This window comes from Ischnura elegans, chromosome 9, assembly GCF_921293095.1.
Source record: "Ischnura elegans chromosome 9, ioIscEleg1.1, whole genome shotgun sequence".
Lineage (NCBI taxonomy): Eukaryota > Metazoa > Arthropoda > Insecta > Odonata > Coenagrionidae > Ischnura > Ischnura elegans.
In genome coordinates, this window is record NC_060254.1 from 95987530 (window position 1) to 96008906 (window position 21377).

The window sequence follows — 21377 nt, forward strand, 5'->3', positions numbered from 1 at the left end:
TCTAATTTTATTTTAGTACTTGTGGCCAGTATTCTTCTAATTTTACTATAGTATTTTCAGTTCTTCGTCATGGTTTGTTGATAAAACTGTGGGATACAAATGGCTAAATGTACAGAATAGCTACTTTTAACATAAATGTCATGCTTACAATTTGTTTCCCATTTTTTCTAAATGTACTCTCTTGAGCTTTCTATCGTAATAGCAGAATTTAATATGATAATCTGACATTTTTAATGACAAATGATTTCCTTTGGAACTAGAAGTGAAAGCCAAGCTTGTACTTTAAATGAAGGCTTTAAAATATATCTATTGAAAACGTACACTTATGCATTTTTATACGATGAAAAATCACCTTTTCTCTGCCTCTCATTTCATCTCGAAGGAATAACATCATTTGCATTCTCTGCGTAGCATTGTTGTTACGAAAACGATAACATAAAACATTCGATGGAAAAATTATGCTTATCTCATTTCACTTTCTATGTACACTTTCGTTTTCGTTGCTGAACTATTCACAATACTTCTTTCTTACCGTTTGAAATGATTTCGATCAACAAGTTACATCTCATGAAAGAGATTTGAGACCATGAATTATGATTTTTGCCAAACGCTTGTGTTTCGTAGCCATTATCTTCACCTCGGTAACGATACAGCGGGAGAAATGGCTACAATATTTCATCATTTGCGTCTTGGAGCAAATCGTTGCGGAGGAAGTAATCGTTACGGAGTGTTTTTGCTCTTCGGTTCACCGGATGATACTTAACCTGCTGTCGAGAAATGAGATTTATAAGTAAGCTTTAGCACATCCCATTTTAAATCGAACGGCCGGAGAAGGGGTAATAAATACCATATCTTATATTTCACGTTCGCTGAAACGGAGATCACAACCCGAGAAATTCGTGCTCGCAATTGTATGTCGTTGCATATTGGGAAATAGCTCGGGAGAACGTAGCAAAAAAAATTTGTTGCTGGGTGCGAAAAAAAATCTCGGTATTCGTTTTTTTTGCGACTAGTTTAATTCTGTGTTCTTTTGATAGTCACTCTGGTGGTTGTACGCAGGAAATAAGATACGCGTAAACGGCCGTGGAAGTGAAGGATGTAAGCTTCTTCTGGCGTAAATCCAACTCGTTCAGTCTTCGTTTTATCCCGAGAGATTTTTTTCCCCTCCACCACAGTCACCGGTCCTCCCGCAGTGAAATTTATTGGTCGTTATCCCACAGGCTAGTCGAGTCACCACGTCCTTTGACCGCAAGTGACTTCAACGGTTGATCCAGGCAGTGAACGCCTGCGTACCTACTGACTATCAACGTCCGCCAAGAAAAAAAACTTGAGTAGACGGGAAAACACAAAATGTCCACGCGATCACGCAGTTTGTTCCTTAATTTTACGTGATAGCCTCCCGATTAATGGAGCTTGCCCGGATGCAGGAAATAAATTTCTCGCGGATTCGAACCCTTTTACCCTTCGAGCGGCTAGATGTATGCACGGTACAAATGAGGTTGTTAATGTCGTATTCCTGTATGCGATAAAAGGGTGCTGGAAGCGAAGTCTAATCTATATTTTCTATCCAATTTTAGTGCTCGAATGTAAGAAAGTCGTCCTTTTAGTATCATCATTGCAACTTGAATTTAGAGGATGTATTGCTACCTTTTTTGTAAAGTAACTGAATTCGTTTTCTTTATATTAGTTACTGTCATTCCATTAACCTCCATTTAAGCGCACTTGCTCCGTAGGATTAGCGTGAAATTTTGGTATTTTAAGCGTCAAAATTAGAGAGTTATCTCGTATCTCTTTCTTCAAAAATTTACAATGTAATGAATATAAAAGTTTCTTAGATTTACACTAATGCTCACCTCACCACTCACTAATGCTCAATCAGGGTCTTTTCCTCAAAGTTAAACTCTTTCTAGTCCTATAATTTTGTCGTTCATTACCAAATCAAAGCCCATGTTAATTCCATAGAGTATTCAAAGCCATATACAGGAAATCAAATGATGGCTTAAGAAAGACTTCTTTGAATGAAGAAAATCTCGAAGATTCTTGTTCAGGTTTTCACTCATATACTCAACTACTGTACAAGGTTTTTTTAGTTAAAAAAATTTAAGCTGAGTTGTTTTTTTCCTGACGTGGTTAATTTTTATTATTTTTATTTTGAGAAATGCATTGTTATTGCTTAGATTTCCATTCCTAATGGGCTGTATTAATAATTATAATTTCATTGGATCAGCGACCAAGTACTTGATTCAGGATACGTCAGCTAAATATAGCAAAATTAAAAAATTACTAGCATAAAACATGCAATAACAATATTAAATTCTGTCGCTAATGAAATCAATAACTTTTGTAATACATTCTATGTATTATTGAAATTTTCTTGATTCGGTCAAAAGTGAAAAAAAAATTGTCAGGTTCAATCGAGGAAACTCTCTGATAACTGTAAGATGAACTTTTTTATTAATGCGGACCAGGGGCGCAGCTAGGAATGAAGGCTGGGGGGGGGGGGTTTATGTGCAACTAATACTTTGGGGTGCGGGGTATTGCATACCCACCAGGGTAAGTGGGAGTTGCAGGGGTCCTCCTCCAGAAAATTTAATTTAATTAATTAAATTAAAAATATTAACGGTTCAAAATGGCGAGTTTTACCGCTTTATGAGAGACATTTGATTAATCCTAACACTATTCTTTAAGTAGGTAATACTAATCCATTAAGTGAAATGAATTAAAATTTGTCTGAGCTCTGGGGGGGTTTTATCCCCTAAACTCCCCCCCTCGCTGCGCCAATGCTGCGAACCATCCAAAAATGACCAGCCACGCCACAGTGTCCCGTCAGCCGATATCCCAGACTCGCTTCCGTCGACCAATGTCGCCTCGGTTGCCCTCTAGCGTGGCCTGCTCGAAGTATTCCCGCTCGAGTCTGCTGGACCCTCTCCTCCTCTTCGTCTCCGTCGCCCCCAACCCCTCTTCTCCCTCCCCTCAATCTCGCCCCCGTTTAACTGTCCCAGCTCATTACTGTCCTATGTGGTGCAATCGGCCAGGATCTCGCGGGATTAAATATGGTCGCACGCTACAAGGTTCACGGTCGGCGGAATGGAATGCCTTCTTGCGAGTATCAAACTCGCGCGAGTTTCCCTATGCCCGCGGCGTTTGTCGCGACCTCCGGAATATCGATTTCATAAACGCGTTCCGATTTCAGAGCCGGTTTTTAAGCGCAGAATTGATCGTGGGTGAATATTGTCTGAGGAATTTCGAAATTACGTGAACTTGGCACCTTTGTATATACCCTTTTTATATTTCTCAAATTCCGAAAGTTAATCATCATGATCTTGACTCGATTTTCTCCAATTCTAGGGTATTTATTAAAAAATTGTGACGTTTTAATTATTGCTTTCCAGTTGCAAAATTCTGAGTTGGCAAGAATATGATGACGATTTGACGAGAAGGAAATGGTTGCCTACGAATTTTGTACATGATTTTTAAAATGAATTTTGCGTCAGTACTTGAAAGATAATTTTTTTCGTCAAAATATGTTAGCAACTTCTAATGTGGCTTTGGTGAGTTTGACTCTTTTCCTATTTAAAACCGTAATTCCTAGTGCGATACCCACATGACGATTTACATATTATATCCAAATTTCAAACCCCTCAGACGAAAACCTTAATCTCAACAACAGTTTAACCGTATTTTACTGGAATACGCAATTCCAAAGGAAATGATCGACTATAACTCCTGAGGTATTGCTCTCACAGCACTAAAATTATTTCAAATTTCGATGTTGAAACTTTTGCGATGTGACTGCTCGCTCTCAGAAAGTCGGTGTATTGAATAGTATGGAATACACTTTTATGCTCGCAACTCTTCCAATTTCTTTGACAATTCAACCTGAGCCAATAATGAAGGATTAAAACTCATGTTTTCAATCAGTGCATGTAAAATCAAAGTAAACACGATGAGAAACTGTTTAAGATGGTCAGTGAAGAGAATTTAAATATAATTTAACTTCTGAAGGGTGTTAAGCGTGGCCGTAAAGGATACGTTGATGAATTAGTGTTAGCTGCGTTTAGGATAGAGTTTAGGTGCGTTAGGATGCGCAAACGATAAGAAGCGTTTCGCATACGCCAAAATGTGTTATAGTCATTGATTTTTTTCCAGCAGTCCCTTTTAGTTGTAAAGCGAGAGGTGAGCTTGGACAAGTAATAATGCGCATAGTAATAATGCGCAGACATAGTTAAAATTATTCTTTCAATCTTAAGGCAATAAAAATCTTTCGCTGCTTTGCCAACGGCACGAAATATTTGCACAAACATAGGGACGTGTATGGACTGTACTATAAATGATTTAGTTGTTGCAGGTAACAGTTAAATTAAAACACTTTAACACAGTATCTTACCATTTTCACGTATATTACGCATTCGAAAACAAAATACGCATGGTTAAGAATGTGACGGTTTTTTTTTCAAATCATTAAAAATGAAGTGTGGATTTTTTAAAAATTGGTGGGAGAATATAAACTTCAGATACTATTCGTTCAATTGTATTAGGCTCAACTATGTGGAAGATAATACTCGAAAATGAAAAAGAGACTTCGTTGATTTCCACTAATTTATTTTGTCCGTACGACATTTTTCGAACCTTAGAGGTCATTATCAAGTACAAAAATTGAATGGTAAGCCAACATACATATACTTCCCCTTCAAAGAGTATATATATGTTGGCTTACCATTCAGTTTTTGTACTTGATAATTACCTCTATGGTTCGAAACATCTCGTACGGGCAAAATAAATTAGTGGAAATCAACGAAGCCTCCTTTTCATTTTCAGATACTAACTCAGAATTACAATTCGTTTACCAAAACCATGCTGGATGACGGCGATGAAAACTTCACAGGCTTGTGTTATCGATGATGACGCATCAGAGCCCTACTTTTTGCCCGCTCTGTACCCCTTCTGCAACTTCCTGCCCAGCAAGCAATCCTTCCCTTCACGCGCCGTACACTCGTACAATACCCTACTTCCTCCCGACCAGCACGCGCGTGCCGACGTGTTTGACCCCCTCACGGCCAAGTTTATCTCGTTCCCATGATTCGCGACTCTTCCTCCTCCCTCGCCACCCCTTTCCTCCTCCGCCCCCTCCCATCAACGGGCTGCCCCCGTCATTTTTTTCTTGCGCGGTACTTCCCTCCTTTCATTACTCCATTCCCGCCCCCTTCACCCCCGCGCCATATCGTGCAATTCCTCCGCCCACTCGTCACCGGTGGGTGTTAACTGCAAAACTCTTCGTTTTACAGCCCGGTTTTGTTCGTGAGCTGCGCGATATCCGTCTACTCCACTTAAAAAAAAAGTTTACTACACCTTGTTCCTGAGGTTATGAACTGAGTAATATCCCTTGATTGGTATTTATGCTAAATTCTCAAGTCCCCTCCGCCACATCGTGCAATTCCTTTGCCCGCTTGTCACCGGCTGGTGTTAACTGGAAAGCTCTTCGTTTTACGGCTCATTTCTTCCTGAACTGTGCGATACCCGTTTACTCCACTTCAAAAAAAGATTTAATACACCTTGTTCCTAAAGTTAAGAACCGAGAAAAATCGCTCTATTTGTATTTATGTCGCAATTTCAAGTTTCCTTTTGAAAAAGTATTTCACATTTTATAAATGAATGTTTTGATTCCCTTTGTGATTAATAGTCGTTACATTTTTTGGTTGTTATATTTTTTTTTACTCTTTACTGGCGTTGCTGAAGTGGAGTGAACCACTATCTCTCTTGGAAATATTTTTGAAATGTCGTGCACTGTATCTTTTTATCCACGTTTTATTGATGTCTCAGGCCATCCATTGTCAATAAAATGGTTCTCAATTTGATTTTCCCTAGCACTCGCAATTGCTTCTTTACCAGCTTACCAATTTTTTCCTATAATTCCTCAAATTAACACCTGGGGTCCTCATTTTTTAGGTTTGGATATTGATTTTTATCCAGTAACCGAGGCACATTTCTTCACGATATTTTCTGAATCACTGACTAGCAATTTCCCTAGGAATAAAAAGTGATAATTGCATAAGCTCACGCTCTGAACTATGGTTGTGACTTATCTATAAAAAAGTTATGACTAAAAAAAACGCCCATATAGGTACACATTTGATTCATAATCGTAAATAGTAACCTACTTTTTTTCCCTGTACGTCTTAATGAACATTTCTCTCCTCCATTCTTTGTTCATAGGTATTTCTCGATGTTGAATCTAGTTCATGCTTATTATTAGCTAGTGGAAGAAAAAAAACTATTGCCTCCCCAGTTTTTTTGATCCGCATTTAAATATCTTTCCATCATCATGCGTCGTATATAACGAGCTATGCACGGGTGAGTGACTTTTGCCACGTTGAATTCTCGGTCGAGACGGCAGGTAAAGGCCTCTGGCCACAGGCCGTTCGTCTTCCGTTTCCACCGCGGCGGACATATTTATTTAAACGCTCTTGACTTCTCGATTCAATTTTTTTTTCTTTTCCTTTCTCGAGAGCATCGCGACGGGTCGATTACCGAGATTCTGATCTCTGTCCAGTGTCTCCTCTCCTCAAGCGAGCGACCACTGACGCTTATTGAACCAGATCCGAGCACTAATTAGCACGACGACATTCAGATTGGTTTTATAATGCCCGATCCATCTCGTTTTATCGAACAGGGTATCTTTGCAGAAAGATTTTTCCGTCAGCGTCTCTGGCCTATTTGCGTCGCCGCAACCAATTAGCCGACATATATATTCTTCGCTCCGATCTGGAGTCGAGGAATAATTACTTCACTCAGGCAGGGATGGGGACGAATCAGTATCCTCTTCAGTATTCATGTTTTCGCGCGAATCTTTAAGTCAATTGCGGTCTTGATTAACTCTACTCCCGCTATGGCTAATAATGGAAGGCGTATGTCGTAGTGAATCCATACGTACATATTGGTTTTGTGGCTGTTAAGGGTGAATTACTCGCAAACTGGGTGAGTGGTACACATTCATCGGATCTATTGATCTTGGTAATTGATTTTCTCATAAGTACTTGTATTTTAAATGACTTAGCTATTGCTTGACAGTACTATTTTATCAGTGGATTTTGGAGAATAACCCAATATATTCAGTCATTTTTGCAATCTTTGAGAGGACAAAAATACAACAACCTTTCAGTTTAGAACCCTCGGAGTATTTCCAGAAGTACAAATTATATTTGTAGCTCAGAGTTAGTAACCAAATTAGATATTTAATGACAAGAATTTTCAATATTTGCCCTTCCCTTAAAATCATATAGCATATACTAATTAGTAGCTGAAGAGCAAAAAAATGTCAAAAATACTTTTTTCTCCACGTGCGAATTTTCGCTGTGGTTAATTTTCTGAGCAGTTAATGTTTGCGCTTCAGTTTATAGTACTTTATTTCATATTCTGTGTTCCTGCGAATTACTTTTATACTCACCTTTCTTCACTTTTTTTCACGCTAGGTTTCGAAATTCTCCCTCCAAGCAGCAGTGTTTCAGGGACCTTTAAATCATTCTGTCCTTGAATTTTTTAACCCTCTTTTGTCTCTCATATCTTGCCGTCTTAATTCTCTCATAAGTCACCAGCTGCCTAGCTTCAGCCTCATTGATGCAATTCTAGGCGTCTCCGCACTTAATCTACTTCTCTATATCTTTTGCCTTCAGTATTTCAAAACATTTTTATTGGAGCTCAAAACTTCTGTTTGAAAGGATGATATGCGATGCATTTCCAGTGTATAAAATGCGACGCAATACTTACCATACGTAAGGGTGCGTACCTCTAGAAGAATAAAGTCGGCTATTTCAGTAAAGCAATACAAGGATAGGCACGTGTATTAAAGACCATTAAAGTTTTCGGAACGTGAATTTCGCCATTTAAAAACAATGTAAAGTGTCTATTTATGTCCAATTTGAACCTTTAATGTTTGAGACAACGGGTTGATTTTCAATTTTTATTTTATTTTTGCTTTTGCGGCAACCTTTACTGTTATCCCTTACCGTTATTCGATATTCAACATTTGGATATACAGCAGTGCTATGCAGACCTCTTCATAACACACATTGTACTTGAACGTATATTTCTATAAAAACGTGAGTACTCAAAGCATTTATACTTCTTATAACTTGGGCTTTATGTGATTTCTTGTCGTTACTTTAAACCCTCAGCGAAGAAAATCATTGCCTCCGAACGAAATATTTGCAAATAAAAGAAACGTCCTATGTTTGGTCGAGGTAATCGTTGTATGCGTATAAATATTTCTAATCCATTGGCACTGAGTCCTCCAGTTAGTGAGCGAAGCATTTCCATCTCCTCTTACTTCTAAGAAGCTTTTGAAGTCGGCACGACGAGTGCTGAAGCTTCCGCAACCCTCCGCCAGAGGTGCCATTGTTCCCTCCCGCGTGGCCTTGACTCTTCTGGAGCCCTCATCTGACCGGCGCGCGCTCTCCCTGCAATACGATTAAGAGGGCGGTTACGAAGCATTTTTGGCGTCAGGAACCGTGGATGTTTTTGCGGCATCGTATTCAGGGTGTATCAGCGGTGACGGGCAGGAGTAAATGTATAGAAGGGCGCTTAAGATAGCTACGCATTAGCCAAAAACTGAGCCAGCAACAAAACCACCTATTTTGATATTATTACGGGAAATTTAAAAAATTTTACAAATGAAATGGTTATGATAGATTTTATTAAGATCCTTCCTCTCGAAATTCCTCTCGAAATCAACATGTTTACAAGGAATCACAAAAAACGCTGTTTTCTTAGAAAGTCGTTGAGGACCATCAGGGAACATGTAATATAAGATTTTCCATTTTTAGCCTGGTCGCATGAGTAGAAGATGAACATTGGACTGTTTTGGGTTAACAGGAAGTGTTAAATGGATTGAAAGTGAATTTCGACCCCTATTTCTATTCATTTGAGCTAAAAAGTAGAAAATCAATATAACCGCTGAAGTGAAAGTTTTAAGGAAGAGTTAGGAGAATGATGTGTGAACATTTGTATGTTGCTGATAGTTCTAAATAATACAAGAATTTGTTTCTGGGTTTTGCATAATTATGTTGCTCATTCCCTTCATCTTAAGACGCATTAATGATTATTAATGCGTCTTAAGATGAAGGGAAGAGAAAGATATAACTTATAACATTTATAATCCTTTTCCATGATTAAGTACTTGTGCATGTGGCGATAAAGGCCCAGATTGTATTAATACATGAGCACAGACAGCTTTCAGTATTTTTTCATCTCAACAATTTTATATTGTTTATGATGCTAATTTTTATCCGGAGAATAGTGAGAATTGTCTTCATGAGAAAAGAAAGCCAAACTAGATGACAGTTCGAAAGGATTATTCTGTCGATTCTGAAATTCTTTTATAAAAAGTAATTGTGGGCGGGGGAGGAAGGGAAAGTGTTAAGAAAGGAAGCGGAGAGGATGTGGAAATGTTTCGCATCCGAGACGTTTTGTCTTTCGGGAAACGAATCTCTTGTAACTCCTCCGACGTCGCTGCAGTCCGTGTTTCGCTTAACTGCACGCAATTTATCGCCGTGTACCACGTCTAACCGTCTCTTCTTTCTCTCCTCCCCCTTCCCCTACCTGCTCGTCCTCTCCTCCTCGCCCTTGCAGACCCTTGCGCCGAGATCACAGCCGCCCTAGGACCTGCCCTGTCCCCGATCGCCGCCTCCCGCGAGGCCAAGACATCGGCCGCTCCGTGCATTACCGCGAAGACTTCAACGCCCGAAAGGAAACAGGCTCCCTCCGATACTGTGGAGACTTCAACGCCTGAAAGGAAAGATAACCAGACGATAAAGGCATCCTCGCCGGCCCGAGCTTCGACCGGTAAGTCCGGGAGGGTCGAAGCAGACCCAGAGGGTGATACCGTCGATGGGCCCATCGCCTGCTCTACGCCCGCCGAGCTCTGCAACGGAAGCGGCGGCCAGGGGCCCCTGGAAGTGTCGCCGGTGCTCGCCGATGAGAGTAGCCGCAACGGGAAGGTCACCGCCTCGCCGTCCCCAGCACGAGAGGATCTGCGAGTGACCTCGAATTCCGACGATTCCGGTAAGTGTTGAATGTCTGCATGTAGTTGTGCTTTCGCATATATGGCGACGAGGAGAATTTCTTTATCGATGACTACTTCGCCGTCGAAGGAATCTGATATACTGACAGGGAAAAAGATATCATAATCATAATTACCAAAACTTGATGGACGCTGTTCGCCGATAGTTCTCAAACGTTAATGGTCTTTGAGTTTTTGCCAATACTGATCGACTGTCCGCCTTAGTCAGTGATGGTTAAGTGTCAATTTTCATCAACATTTGATTAAAATTACTGTATTCAGTATAATGGGATACTTTAAATAATGGGATGACGATATCCGCATATTTTTATGGGATCAGCAGACGCTGATGGACCACATTCGAAAAGACGGTAGTTTATGTACTTTATGGGAAAATGTGAGCCTCAGATGCTTCATTCAAATGCTTGTGAACTGATACTTGATCAAAGGAACGATTAGTCTTCAAATTCAGAGTCTAATATTATACACATGATCAATGAATTATGTATGACAGTATCAAAGTTTCCCCTTATTTCGGATACAGCACCAATCAAGAGCTCTTTTGTAGTAAGACTTTCTATGATTTTTTAAAACTCCCCTCTGGAACAGGAAATCGTTATTCCATTACAATCAGTTCGTTAATGGTAAACATTTGTAGCCTGTATTCGATTTTCGACTATTTGAAAATAACCGAACATGCTCCTAACATGCTCCTTGATCGCCGAAGAGAGCATTGTCGCATGCTGGCATTTTTATCGTGCTTGGTTATTGTTATTCATTGGTTAAAGCCGTTTCATCTGTCTACAAAGTCGCCTATGATGGTCTCTTAAATCGATCTATCAAAGAAGCTCATGCATATGCGTGACCATGAACATCCATGACGGCCTTTCACTCGTAAAACTTAAATGCCGACACCTCTTGATAAGTTGAGCCCGGAAATTGTTTTATATTCAATGAACGAAATGTGAAGTTATCTATTCAGATGGTCACACGCGTCTTTGGGTTCCGGAAGCGAAATTTATATGCTCTAAGTGTCTCCTAAGTTGTGCAATGTCTTCCTCAGGACACCTTGGAGAATAACTTTGAGTTTCAAAATGTGCCAACCTTAATCTTATGAGGTGGCTTTATTTTACTAAAATGAGTACGCTGAATTTATACAAAGTGACTCCAATTATACTCTCCTATTTATCAGTTCTGGTTCAATTAGGCGTGAACATTGATAACATTTGGCTGCGGAAAATGTTTCAGTAGCGTGGAATTATAATATGTCTTCCGTAACGACTAATTTTTTTACTTTAATTCTTTTTTTCCTGCAGCATTGTTATTTAAATTAATGTAATTTATCTGGGGAATATAATTTAACATTTTCATGTAAGATCTCTTGGATTAAAAAAGTACTTTTTAAAATGGCCAAAATAATTTAGATGGTCACACGTGTCCTAGGGCGCTGGAATGATGGTGATTTGTAAAAATTGGCGATGCTATTGCTTGAGTGACTGAAAGAGAGGTATATTTCAACACAAGGTTTAAACCCAACAGTGTTGGCAGGAAGGTTTGTGGTTGCTGTTTTTTTCAGGCCGTTTTACACAAGGTACGTAATTGTACAATCTGACGTGTGTGCGAAGGTGGAGTAAAAATTGCGCCGTGTAAAGCGGTGGATTGCTAGAACGTATGCGAGAATGCATGGACTAGAGATGGCAAAATAGCCCCGGTTCTTATTTCATTGGTGCATTGGCTCATTTTCACACCAAAATTAGAATTTAAGGTATTTTGAACCAGCACAATTATGTGCCCCGTGTAAAACGGCGTTTAAGACTTGACTAACGAGTTGAAAGCTTGTTGAAAGCAACGGATATTGTGTAATTGGCCTTTTAATATGGACCCTTCGCAAATACTAAATTTCAGTGAAATTTTGAAAATTATCAGTTTAATTTTTACTCTGAAAAAATTTCTCATAGAAGAACCTGAAATTATTTTGTTCAACTCAGCATTTCTTGGTAGTATATGCGAGTCGTCGTTATTTTTAGACATGTGAATGAGAGGGAATGGAAATATTGGCCTGATTCTCACCTCCCTCCACCTATTTCCGTTCGAGACGCGTTATCCGGAATTTGCGTGGGTATCTCACTCTTTCCGGTTTGGACTCCTCCGGCGACCTTGGGGTGACCACAAAGAGTGGACGGCTGCCGATCGAGATGTTTTTTGTCTCGCCCGAGGAAGGAGAACCCGCTTCTCGCCGCCCACGCAACATGCAAAACTGTCTGCCAGGAAGGCCCAGGGCCGGAATATCGGCGGAAAGCGAAAGTGGTCTCGCTCGGAATGGCGAAAAGAGGTGGGCAGCAACCATATGGAAAGTGTTCGCCCTTTCGCTTAGGGAACCACCGGTCAAAAACAGGTTTGCGAAAGGGTAGACGTTAATAATGTTATATCCAGGTGTCAATATAAGCACATCACCACTATTACGTGTTTTAACACATTTTTTCGTCATTGTTTACTTGTTGTTTCCAAACACAAAAAACCTCACAGTCATATTTCGATTGCAGTGCATTTTTCAAATTTTTTGCTATATTTCGTCGCATTTTCAACAACTTGGTAAACAGTGGAAAGGAAATAGAAAAGTCATTTTACCTTTCAATTGCTTGCCCTTCCTAATTTCTGCGTATCAATCATAACAATTGCAAACAATTAAAATTAGGGCGTCTCTTACTTACCTTAGAGTGAGTTGTGAAATCTAATAATTACAGCGGCATTATATACAGTGATGCTAAAAGACATAGTTACGTTCTTTCTATCGTATATGATAGTTGGTATTTGCTGATAGTTTGGGTAGTATGCATAAAAATGTCCCTCTACTTCCGAATTCCCTCTCAATTATCTATCCACTGCATGCTAGGCTCTTCAGAAGTCTCATCGCTTTATCCTTGTCGTAAGTTACCCGACTCTACTTCTTAATTTCTCAGCATCAAATCTATTTATCTACGTATAATTATTATTTAGCTGCATATTAAATGAATCTAGCCACCTATCAAGCATATACTTATTTTTGACGCTCGTATCCGATGTTTAATTTGGGAAATAACTTAAATAAGGACCTAAATGGCCATTACTCTTCATCATTGTGATCGGCCTAAGGCTAACGAGAAGAACTTATCGACACAGAATCAATGATTTGTCACATTGTATGTAAGTGTAAGGTAAGTATCGGGGATAGCTTGGCTACCTTCCTATCTAGCGGTGCTAAGGGAGAGGGTTTTTTATTGCCTTTTACTCAAATGGTGATGTTCATGGTTGGAGAACGTGGGGTTGGCGGTGCCACGACTAAAAGTTTTCATAGGAAGAGGAGTTCTCGATCTCTTGGAGACCGTGAGCGACGGATTAACGGTTTTGTCCCGAGTGAGAGAAATTGCCTCGCCTTCGGGGGGGAGGGTGGAGTGTACGGCAGGGGGTGTCGGAGGCGCTGGAAGAGGCAGGCAGTTTTAGTAGGGACAGCGTGGGGATGGATGCGATCATGGACGGAGGGATGAGAGGTTTGCCGGAGCGGAACAAATACGCTGTTGACATTGTTATTGCCCTTGCCTGCGACGGGCGATATCTTCTTTTGTTCGACGGGATTGGCTTTGAGAGTGTTTCCTGCCTCTTAGTCGTCATGTACCTCTCTCTCTCTCTCTCCCTCTGAAATAAAAAGTGAGAGCAAAGGCTCCAGATGATGGCGGAGCGTAAAAAACAAAAGAGCCTGTCTCACTCCCTTCATCTTTGTATATTTCCTTATGATACATCCCCTGTTGCTCCGGAACTAATTCCTGCTTCCTTAAAGAATGCTCTCGCTCCTTCTCTTCTGTTTTTTTCCGACTTGTTTTCATTTGAATGGGGTGTTAAATTCTGAATCTCAATTATCTGCTGTGGTACTCTCTTTTAACGGTAGGAATTTCGATAATTAGGCCCAAAAATGATGATTTTTTTCAATAATTGGCAATTTTTTAGGGTGATAACCTTTCTTCTTGGATGATCAGACGAAGCACAATTATTAACAGCTAGAGAATATGTTTTTGCATTTTACGCATTTCCCTGAATTCATTCCTATCCGTATTTCTTTAAGAAACATTACTCCTTGGTTTACGTCGCTCTTGACCATCATCGTTGGCAATGTTGTGGAAGTACCTCAAGCAAATTTTTTATCTAAGAAGTCTAATCTATGAAGTTTTCTATCATATTGCTTCAAATTTCTTTAAATTTTCCATTGATATCCTAAATTTTTATTTAAATCGGAGTAGACTGATCAGCAGAATAAGTATTCGGGTTAGTATCTATTTGGCAGCCATTAAAATGTAACACATTTTTTGGAGGTTCTTGAAAAGATGGCAAAATGTGTAATTATTTACTGTCTTTTTGAAAACAGATGCATTATTCCTTTTCGATGAGTTCGAAATCTCACGTAATAGTTGTATAAACAATGTTATTACCATGTAATGTATCGTCCATGTCGGGTGAAATGGGGATGTTGAGGACAATCGGATGAGTCGGACTTCATTTAAGAACGACTTCGAGTGAACAATCAGCGGCAAAGAACCAGTGTTCAACTAGTATAGCATGAATTGGAATGAGATTTCTCGTCGATTTCTGAATTGCGAATCCTCCTCAACTTTTGTAATTGAGATCCATCCCGCCCTATTCACGGGAAGCACACGAGGCGGTGCTTGGGAATCAATGGTGCATCCCGATTTGGCAGGTGCGACGGATTTTTCTCTCCGTTTGTCGAACTAATTTTATGTTCCGCGGTCTCTTGACTTCTCTTCGTTGTCTTCCTCAAGCCATTCACTCGGAACAAAGAGCACCCGGAAGAGAAGAGGCCGAGCCCACATTAATGTGGCGCCATTCTCAGCTGCTACTCCTGCTAAGCTCCACCCTAGCCATGCATCCCACTTGATTTTATCCTAGTATCGCCATCTACTCCATTGTGACGCTCTAAAACTACCACCAACTCCTAATCCATGAATAATATAGGGATGAGTCGATTCCACTTTTTTACGATTCCGATTCTTTTAAAGCGAATCTCGATTCTGATTCCACCGATTCTTATTCATACTAACTGGCGGGGTATTGATTTTTTTAGAGGCAGGGAGCAGCTAGGAATTAAGGGTAGGGGGGGTTTAAGGCGCTACTAATACTTACGGGTGTGGGGTATTGCGTACCCACAAGGGTAAGCAGGAGTTTTGGGTGCCCTTCTCTAGAAAAATTTGAAGAATAATGGTTCAAAATGGCGAGTGTCACGGCTTTCTAAGGGGTATTTGATAAATACTAGCACTATTCTATAGGTAATATTGATCCAAATAAGTAAAATGGATTAAACTTAAAAAAATTTCTGAGCTCTGGGGGGGGGGTTTATCCCCAAACCCCCCCTCGCTGCGCCACTGGTTAGAGGCATTGCTGTCGTTAAAATTTAAGAGTTGTTAAGTTGTTTGAGAGTAATTAACTCTTATTTCTGGCTTTTTCCATCTACCACAGTATCGTTGTCCTCGTTTTTTTTCTATTATATGTTCCTATCCCTTTCTTTCCTTACCTGTGAATTTATTTGTATGTTTGCGCTTTAGGCGTCGTGTGAATGAATGAAGTAGTAAGTATACTTCAGCTTGCATGTATTAACAATATTTGCAATGCTACAACTTTATGGTGTCATCACTACGTTTACAATTTGAGTTCTTGAATATTTTCTCAAGAAAATGCGAAATTCTTTGTCTGTAAAGAGCTATTTTTAATCGATAATTTTCTTAACTTCTCCAATGACAATCAAATAAAGCCAATGCAAACATGCTGATTGAACTTTTTTAGCTGGCACTTATTTTGAGGTCGAGGCTTCATCTGTAGTCATCACATAGATGTTTCAAACTTTCCCTAAGTGCAGGCTACGAGGTAGCGATAATGAGCTGACGAATGGCTAAATAATTTCTTCCCCGTCAAACGGTGCTTTAAAAAAAAGACGGTCCAGGCTCGTCATAATAAAGAGGGCAGAATAAATTAAAGCGATAGAACGGAGGCACTAGTGGTGAAGAATAGGTGAGATTCTGGTTCGAGCGTTGTGGGTGGTAAAAGCGGTTAGGACATGCGGAAGGAGTTTATGACATGGCCCCAGTTTGCGACACAGAAGGGTTTTACCTTTAAAGGGTGTGGTCCCCGGTGTATCCCTTTCGGATAGCGGTATCGGGAGAGCGGTATGGAAAGGAGAAGACATTCGTTTTTTGCGAAGATAGGGCGTTCCACTTGCAGGAATGGGGAAACGCAGTTTAACCGTCGTGCATAAACTGCGACCCAATACGCAGGGAGAAGGGGTCACCCAGAAACCTGCTGGGGTTAAAGAACTGTGGGATTTATGCAAAGTAAAGTTACTTTTGTTATCCATATGTGCATGTTTTTACTAGTTAACTCTATGCCGTGTTTTCTAAATATTAATCATGCCATTTTATGCGATACTCTTTCATGCATGAGTAGGTGAGAAGCCAAAGGGTGCAAGTGATTTTTTTCTCAACTGAGTTAGGTAAAGTTAATTGTTAGAAGAACTACACAAAAACTTGGTTGCCATGGAATACGAGTGAGTCTCTGTTCTCTGATGACATCGAAGGGAAAAATCAAATGCACAACTAAATATCTAATCAATCTCGATTGTTTTTATACCTAATTTCTGTACCTAACACTGCATAGAAAAAAAGAAATCATGTGTACACCTTGGCTTCTCACCCACTCATATATGATGCATTGCAGTCATCCGCTCAGTTTCGTATTCCTTAGAAGAATGGAAACGTGGATTACTCTGATTCCTCGCATACTTATAATTACTAGTTCATATCGTATGTTTCTTGAGTTTTGATCTGGGCTATTGGATATACACCGTACGTCTTTTTTTTCAGTATACTCTGCATAGATGTACCCATTATCCTTAAAGATGATTGGGTATTAAGATTCCTTGATGACAAAATAGAGACAAACGCGCTCCCTAAGTAAAAAAAAAACAAGATGCCTAGAGGTTACTAGAAAAATGTTAAATCTTTTTCTTTGTATTCTTGAAAATTTCCATTATACACGAAGACATTACCGCTATGCTTCTGACAGTGTATTGAAATACTTACCATAATATCCTTAAGTAAAACGGCCTCAGGGTTGTTAACGAAATAGATTTTAAAATTTTCAAAATAATCAACCTTCCAGATTGCCTTTAATCTCAATCTCAGCTGGGATGAACTCGTATCTTGCGACCTCCTTATAACTCTTGTTGAGAAAACAACGACCATATTGTTTTACTTTTCAAATTAATACGATGTCTTTTACCAACAATTTGGAGCTTTTAACGTGTAGGGTCACTATCAATGTGATTTTTTTTGTTTTCGCAAAAATTCGCATTTCTGGTGTTTATTGAGGAAATATTTTCAAAAGCGTGTACGACAAGTAAGTAGACATATTTCAGTCCTACCCAAAGTGATGAAAAACGCATGGAAATTATCAGTGGTAATACTTTAAAGTCGAAAGTTTCGATGAAAGAGGATCCGCTATTTGTAGAAGGGCCTCGGAGCGGTACAACGGTTGTCAACATGGGATTGAAGTTGAAAAGAAACGTCGAAAACGGTACTAACGTAGTGTATGCACGACACCACGCCTACACTCTTTGCACTTGGGATACACCTCGAACGGTGCCTTTCTCTCCGGCCGTGATGCAGGATTGATGCGATTGAAATTCCCGGAAAACCTCCCGTCTCCTTGCCCTTTTCAACGTCCTCCTCCACCCTTATTTCGATTGGACTTTCTCACGCACTCCCACGTACGGGAATATATCGCCTTTCCTTTCGCGCCGATCTTAAGGACGCTCGTGCGAGATGCGAAGTACGTACGTCTAATTCTCTTGAACATTTCGAACGCCGTAATTGTCGTCTTTTCGGCTTTCTATGGTGAACATTCATGCTGAATTGGTCGAGGGTTGAAGTCAAAAATCAGAGTTTTTCTATAATTAAATAATATTTAAATATACCGGGACTAGCCACGGTGATAACTTTTACGGAGTCACCCGCAATGCACAATTAGTGCGAAAAATCCACAGAGGAAAAATCATTCGCCTCGACCGGGATTCGAACCCGGATCCCTCGATTTCCGGCCGAGTACTTTAGCTAGTTAGTCCGAGGCCCAGTACTTATGTATAGTCCACAGATTTCCACAGGGGAGAATGCCGTCTCGGTAGCTTAACTGGCTAAAGTACTCGGCCGGAAATCGAAGGATCCGGGTTCGAATCCCGGTCAAGGCGAATGATTTTTCCTCTGTGAATTTAATAATAGTTTGCAAATAAGTTGGAACTGTGCTGGGGGCTCCAAATATGTGCTGCTTACCCGGCGGTCGTAAGTGTAACTATGGTTTTCAGTAGGTAGATAGCATTTTTCTTTTTCTAGGTAGATAGCATTTTGGAGTCGTTTGCCATGGATATCTCAAAATCAACAATAATTGACTAACACCAATATGTTTCTTAACCCTCCATGTGTATAAGAACGAAGATATGGTGTACTCGAGAATGATGCATCTTTGCACGTTGCTAATGATGCACGTTGAATCTTTGAATGGCGCTGAGATAAAAATCCTATTACTATCTTATTTAGTTTCAACACATGAAAATATTTTGGAAGATTTTTTTTCTATTTCTGCCACTTTCGAGAAAACGCTCAGGTATCAAGTTATCTCGAAGAATACGAGTCCAGAAAAATTGATTTTTGCTCTTTAGTCAGGAAATATAGAAACAAGTTACGTATAAATAAATTTAATATGCATTTAAATTAAATTTTATTGATGAGCCAGAATTTTTGAACTATTTATGTAATAATGATGAAATATTTTAGTGGAGAATTTAAATAATAAATATTTGTCTTGGTATGCTTTTACACTTAAAAGCCTGCATGACACACACGATTTATTCAGGTCCCGTGTTGGATTAGTTCGGGCGAGGGAGTTGCATACCTATGCCGGTAGCTCTAAGGTGGCGAAATTATTAAAACCTCTCTTCGTGAATCCTCGCCTCTTGGGTCATTATTACATCCTCTTGTCACGACTTGGTGTTCACCTCGCATTAGTCCTGTTCCATTGCTCTCTGGTCGGTATTCATCGGAATTTTAATGTGCCGTGACAGTGAAACCACCGCCTCGAGTTCACAAAACTCGAGCTTTTCCCCTCAATTTATTAAATCGTAAGACAAATGAACTCGCTCAAGGCGCTACGGATTTTCACGACTCGCCTTCTCCGCGCGCGTTTCTCCTCTTGCTCTCGGTTAATTTTCGAAGTACAAGCGTCCATTTTCCGCGGGGAATGCGAGAGAGATGATAGTTGGGGGGCAAGTTTAAGCTTTAATTCGTTCTCGAGATACTTTATTACCTAATCCTCGGTCGTTCATTAGTCCGACTTGTTCCGCAGCCGCGGGCGACCTAGGCGGAGACTTCAACGGTCGTCGTAGGAGAAAAAAATATTTTGCGCCCTCCCTCTGGATTCATTCATTCAAGGAAAAAAAGTAGTTACGTGGTAAGTAGCGATATAGTGGTTAGTATTATCGCCACAGGTGGTGATTCTCCTCGAGTGATCTCATTCCGTGGAGTTACCTCTTTCTCATTACATCGGTTTAAATTTCCCTTGCATTCTGAGGGCTTGAAGTAATCCTTCGTACTCACTGAATGTTGTAATTTATTTGTGATCTCGTGGTTAGGAAAGTTATTCTTTCGCATATTTACTATCGAAAAATTTTGCCATCTCGTTTCAGCTTTACAAATTTATCATATTCATATGTGTTCAGTTGAGTAGAAAATTTATTAATGTTTCAATAAAGGTATAAATATTAAATAGAACAAAACAGTGGCGAATTCATTTTAATATTTCTTTGTGAAGGAATAGATAATGAACGTTAGTGTGATAAAAATAATATTGATCGATGCATATTAAGTTTTAATATTATTCATCATTACGAAGTGCTGAAAACTACATAAATTGTTTCATATTTTGCTTCCAAGTCATAGGTCATTTGTCCATTCGATCTGCCATGGAATCATCGTTGTTTGTCTCTCTCGTCTCGTTTTTTTCATTGCTTTTCCCTGATCTTTTTATTTTTATTTGTTTTTTATTTTTTATACGTGAGTAACTGATAATTATGTGTTCAATATAGGTACTCCGAAAAAATCATTTTCCGTTTGTTTCATAAAAATTAATTTTTTATTTTCAGAAGGTTTGTATTTTGATGGAACCTTACGTTTTTATGGTCTTACTTAACTAAAGGTCTAGCTGCCTTACTAGTAGGCAATAGCTGTACTTGGGGAAGGGAGAGAATTATTTGCATTCATTTGGCGTGGTTTGCATGACAGAATGACAACCGCACGCGATGCGGGGAAGAGATTCGCCACTCTTCCCTTCCAATTCTCTCCGCTGCGGCACCATTAACACGACTTACCTGCAGTTGGCGTCTTTTTCCTCGCATTTCCCTTTGCGGGGACCCTCCGAGGCGTCTTTCCCAAGGCACTTACAAGAGCCCGTCTGGCTCGCGGTTACATAAGCGTGAAGGACACGGTAGTGTGGGATTGATAAGGGAGATATCAAACCCGTTTTGTTTGATCCGTCACTAGGAACGGGAAAAGTTGTGGAAACAGCCGTCAGCTTCCCCCGAGGTGCCCGCCCGCAGAGAGGAGGTTCGGCGTCTTCAAGCATATTCACTCGGGTTAAACGTTAACGAATGCGCTGCATTTGTTATGAGGAAGAGACCAGACGGTTGTGTTCGCGGAAAAGCATCCGAGACAATGGACTCGTTTTATACTCGTATCTTTTTATTTAAGTACCTTTATCTCACCATATCTAACCCCTTTAAAGTACTCACAAAACATTTCTATTTGCCATGGCTACTTGAGAGCCTATTTTTATGAGGAAAGGAAGAGAATTTTTCTTTACTTAAAGAATTTACCTGTATTATATGTATGAAACATGATAATGTCGCCATTGAACTGTTAAAGATTCATTGCCAGATTTTGATCAATACAGTTGTCTTTTATTTGTTTCCTCAATTCATTCACTTATCGATCATTGTTAATAGTTGTTTTCCTGAAAATCAGATTCGTTTGCGGTTTTGCGGATTATTATGGAATGAGTAAGTAGATATTTGCAGTTATTACGTTTACTTATAACGCTTTAAATATACTTCCATGTTATATCCCCCGAAATATTTTTGTTTATAAATAGCTAAGTTTCATATGTTATAGGAATATATGCTGCTGCTCTCTTCGATTTTACCTGGTAAACAGTTATATTTTTTAAATAATTGAATGACGAC

The 21377-nt window shown here is 39.7% G+C and overlaps 1 protein-coding gene across 2 annotated transcripts in view; it reads left to right on the forward strand.

Annotated features, from left to right (window-relative positions):
• LOC124164863 (serine/arginine repetitive matrix protein 2-like) overlaps nucleotides 1-21377 on the forward strand; it is a 300271-nt gene that overhangs the window by 152856 nt on the left and 126038 nt on the right. The window contains exon 2 of one of the 2 annotated variants that reach the window (XM_046542072.1): nucleotides 9625-10056. The exons of the other annotated variant lie outside the window; for it this stretch is intronic. Within the exon in view, the coding sequence (XP_046398028.1) occupies nucleotides 9625-10056 (432 nt within the window). The remainder of the gene's footprint in view (nucleotides 1-9624; nucleotides 10057-21377) is intronic. 2 annotated transcript variants of the gene reach the window in all.